The 4,486-nt window shown below is 37.3% G+C and overlaps 1 protein-coding gene across 1 annotated transcript; it reads right to left on the bottom strand.

Annotated features, from left to right (window-relative positions):
• Positions 1-1,442: 1,442 nt before the first annotated feature.
• Positions 1,443-4,115, bottom strand: LOC119192551. Its single transcript, XM_037446364.1, has 3 exons — positions 3,801-4,115; positions 2,890-2,958; positions 1,443-2,611 (listed from the first exon to the last, which is right to left on the bottom strand). The coding sequence occupies exons 1-3, from the start codon at positions 4,096-4,098 to the stop codon at positions 1,527-1,529; spliced, it is 1,452 nt and encodes a 483-aa protein (XP_037302261.1). The 5' UTR covers positions 4,099-4,115; the 3' UTR covers positions 1,443-1,526.
• Between the last annotated feature and the right edge of the window lie 371 nt (positions 4,116-4,486).

The following is a 4,486-nucleotide window of genomic DNA, read 5'->3' as shown; positions in this document are numbered from 1 at the left end:
AAATTATAACACAAAGAATTATTTAAATCCGGTAAAAAATCAACAAGTTATAAGTCTTTCATTTTCGGTAGAAGGGGTAAGTAACAAGAAACAGAAAAGAGGCGCAATACCCACGTGTGACGTCATCGGGCATTACGACGCGTGCGAAAGAAAGAGATGAAGCGATATTCCCACTTCGCACACACTTCGGCACATAGTAATATTTAAAATATGAATTACCGGCTCATTTTTTAACCAATTTTGATGCAGTTTTCGCAGGAGGTTTTCTTTTTCTTATTATTAACCATTGCATATAGAATAATGTACAAAATCAAACACAGGACGGTCCCCTATTAGCCTCTCGATCGTCGATATACATATAATTTGCTAATCAAGTCGCACCTAGAGTACCTTATAAAGGTTTGGGGTTCAGCAATTATATCAAATCTAAAGGAAAACATCACAAAACAAAATCATAAAAACATTTTTTAAGTTAGATAAAATGATTGATAACCGTACCCTGTATTAAACCAATATATTTAACAAAACAACTGTATACATACACAATCTGTATTCTAATAAGTAAAATATTAAGTTTTAAAATACCATCGGACATTAAATTTACAATGACAACATTCCATCATAGTTTGTTAACAAAATTAAATTAAGACATCACAGGACCAGCAATTACGGGTAGAAAAATATAATGTGTGAGGGTGCGTAATAGGCAATTACACTCTTTTGAAAAGTGACTAAAATTAATCTTAAGGTGATAAAATACCACTAGAAATTTATAAAAAAAATTCAATCAATAAGTGGCATTAAAATACATTTAAATATTACATTTTAAATTTTCCCGCGTAAATAAACGAAAACTCTACAGTCTACTTTGCTGACGTAATCTCGACAGTAAACATCAAGTAAGAATGTCGTGCAAAGAGAAAGAGGAAATTATTACAATTAAAATGAGCTACTATTCTTCTCATTGGTGTGTTGTTCCTGAATGTAAGAATAGTAGTGTAAAACCCCAAAAAATGTGGATTCAAGTGCGAACAAGTAGTTTACCGCCTTAATGACGTCATGTCGTGGCGGCACTCGTTTCGCATATTTGTAAAACAGATTAAAAAACTCAAAACTTTGAATTGAATTTAAAAAAATATTTTATAATTTTATGAACTGAAACTACTATTTTCCGATTTCTTTTTGATTAAACTGTCTTATTTATGTATTATTGAATTTATCTCACATACACTAAATACCCTATTATACAAAAGTCTTCCAAACAATATAAAAGAAAGTAACTCAAAGAAGATATTTAAAACAAGGCTAAGAAAATTTGCAACGGAAGAAATATTTTAAATGCATGTAAAGATTGATTGAGCTAACCATAGTTTTTAAGTAACTTCATTCTGAGTGGACAATTTGTCTTTAATGAGTAAATAAATTCCCTTAACCCAAAATTCTTTGCCGTAAACGTGATGAAGTCCTGCCTGGTTGAGTTAGACCTTGCTATTTTCCATGGCATCTATAAGTCCTAGGCCTGAATGTTAATGATTTAAAGTAGGTATCCTGTGTTCCTTGTTTTGCTCAGGTTTATTGCCAATATTTGGTTGTTTCAATGCGTTGATGGCAATATCTAAATGTTTCGATGTGTAATCATTCATTGCATTTATAATTTCAATCGTCCCCTTTTGCATTTCATAGATGATAGAGCCAATTTTTTCCAAGAATTTGCGCTTTTTATTTCCTTCGATGATATTCGTTTGGTTGTTTTCAATGACATGAGCAGATCCAGTTGATTTTGGTAAAGTATTTTCGTGTATTTCGATATATTTCGTCATCGAAAATTCATCATTTGTTGGACGTTGAGCATCATCAATGATGCGTTCATCAGCAGGTTCACTTTGCGTATTTGGTTTTACAAATTTATCAGCTGACAATCTAGATGCATTGAAAATTGGTGGCTTATTTAGATTTTTCACTAATTCATCTTTTGTACAATTGTCAACTGCTGAAAAATCAATGGATTCTTTTGAAGACAGTGCCTTATTATTTTGTTCGTCATTTTTAATCATAACTAAGCTATAGTCGTCTTTAGTTAAATTGTGTCGATTATCGATAACTCCATCATTAACTTGAGGCATAAAAAATTGAGTGGGTTCTTGTGATTGTTGCGTATTTTTATCCATTTCAAATTGGACTTTACGCTTTACTCCACTAAATGTATTATCTTGATTTAGTGTACTTTCCTTAGTTTGAGGCGTAGAAACTATTTCGGGAGACTTTAGTATTGATTTTGGTATATTATTTTCATGTTTTTTGTTATCAGAATATGAAGACTTTACTAAATATGGTGTAGTGTCTTCTTTTTCATTGGATATAATTTCATTTTGCGGGTTCTTATTATTTTTAGGGTTAGAAAATGCAAGTGATTTTATTAAACTTGTATTTTCGTGTACATTTTTTTCAGTATTGGTTGTATTATTTTTAGCTATAGGTGTAGAAGATCCCATGGGTCCTTCGCTTGGTGTTCTATTGTTTTGAACTTGAGATGTGATACGAGGCTTCTTACTGCTCGACAGTTCCTTATTCAAGTCTATAGTGTTTGATTTATGTTTATTCGCTTTGACACCTAAAGAAAATCGATAAATATGATTAGGTATGAATAGTAAAATCTATTGATTTAGTGGCGTAGTTATATTGCGGATCAAATACAGCGCTGAGGTCTTGGGTTCGAAGCCCGAGTCAACTAAAGTGATATTAGGTTTTCCTACTCAGTATCAGCCCGGAATCTAGAATTTAAAAGCGAGCATAAAAAAATACTAACCCGGAATTCGAACCCAGGACCTCAGAGCGGTGTTGTACAGCGGACGGAATACAACTATAATGTAAAAATAAACAAAGGTGTACCTTTATTTACTGAGGCTGATCCTAGGCTTGTGTACCGCAACGTGGAAAGAACTGCTTCGTTGACATCATCTGAAAAAAAAAACATATCGCTCAAACAAATGAGATTCTTGTTTCGTCCGAACAGCGACCACAATATAATATCTTCTTCTTCTTCTTCTTCTTGCGTCGATGTCCTCAATGCTGAGGGTCGTGACCCCCTACACGGATCATTTTATTCCGGACTATACTGCGCCAATGGTGCCGGTCTTCAGCAACGTGGATTGCTTCATACATGTTGCTGTCAAGAGCGGAGCGGATTTGGTCCGACCAGCGCATCGGATTACGCCCTCGAGATCTTTTTACCTTGGACTTTGCCGGTAATAACGATCTTTTCAAGATTGTCACTATTCTTCCGGGCAATATGGCCGAAATACTCAAGGACTCGTTTCAGGCAGATGGTCGAAAGCCTAGTTGAAATCCTTAGCTCCTTACAGTAGTACAGTACAATATAATATATTGGGCACAAATTCCATACTCCATGCTGACATTGAATAAAAAAGCGAATATCACTACCGGACGGGTATTGGAACCCAGAATATCAAAGCGGTAGTCGCATTGTGCTCGCAATCCTTTACTGGTAGGTGTCTCGTATGCGAGGGCCGTCGCCGCCATCGCTAAAGTCCCTTACAGCCCTTCAATACTTGTCCGACATATAAACTACGACTTGGTTTCCAGGTTATTTTTGAGTATTGGACCTCGCAGGCTACACCGGGGACCCGCGAATGGGATACTGGATCCCTCGGCTTAGCGAGTGCAGGGTCCTGGAGGAAAGTTGGGAAGGGATAGCTGGGAAGCAAGTGTGGGGGAAGGATGAGGAAACCTCATAGGATCGGAGGAGGGGAGAAGGCTAGGGACTGAATTCAACCACTTACTAGTACTAGATACAATCTCGCACAAATGCCGCTTCCAGTCCGCCGCTGGTATCTCATTCTTCCTAACTCGCTCTTCAATCGATGAGTCCTCGCTGGGGTAAACGATCACAGCCGTGTTATCCGTCAGACGATGAACTTTCACCCACGATTCCGGCACGAAGGCATACTTAGTTTCATTCTCACTTTTAGAATTTACGAACGTAACAACATGATACTTTGTCGCCATGTCGTCACAAGTGCAGCCACGACGCCGCGCCGCAACGCTCAGTACTCCAGAGTCCAGCACGAACTGACGCATGCGCAGAATAAAGGCGGCAGCTCGCGTAAGATAACAGATATTTAATTAGGGCCGCCATCACCTAAGTTGCCGACGCCGGATAAACAGGAAAAAATCCTGGACTTTGAATTGAATTTGGCCTAAATATGGGTTTGTCCCCGAACACCTCTGAAAAAATATGTTTTTCAACGCGCGGGGCACAGATCGGGGCGTTCGATCGTAGACTATTTTGCCATGCCTTGGCCGCATTCACCGTTTATGAATTTTTTGACTAAGATTTATTTCAATTTAACGCTTATCTATAAAAATTATGGACCCCGGACCCCTCTCAAACTAGGACAAATCCGGGGAAATTCGGACGGATGGTAACCTTATATTTCATTAGCAAAATGACCGCAAAATTGTATTT

Source organism: Manduca sexta, unplaced genomic scaffold, assembly GCF_014839805.1.
Source record: "Manduca sexta isolate Smith_Timp_Sample1 unplaced genomic scaffold, JHU_Msex_v1.0 HiC_scaffold_2916, whole genome shotgun sequence".
In the NCBI taxonomy this organism is placed as follows: Eukaryota; Metazoa; Arthropoda; class Insecta; order Lepidoptera; family Sphingidae; genus Manduca; species Manduca sexta.
Note: the sequence above shows the minus strand (reverse complement) of the source record. Positions and strands in the feature narration are given on the sequence as shown.

Excerpts from the sequence above, each read along its gene's own strand:
- LOC119192551 (XM_037446364.1), bottom strand. The coding sequence starts at position 4,098 with ATGCGTCAGTTCGTGCTGGACTCTGGAGTACTGAGCGTTGCGGCGCGG. Across the intron at positions 2,959-3,800 it reads CGAGATTGTATCTAGTACTA|ATGATGTCAACGAAGCAGTT; the intron begins GTAAGTGGTTGA and ends TTTTTTTTTCAG. Across the intron at positions 2,612-2,889 it reads ATCAGCCTCAGTAAATAAAG|GTGTCAAAGCGAATAAACAT; the intron begins GTACACCTTTGT and ends GATTTTCTTTAG.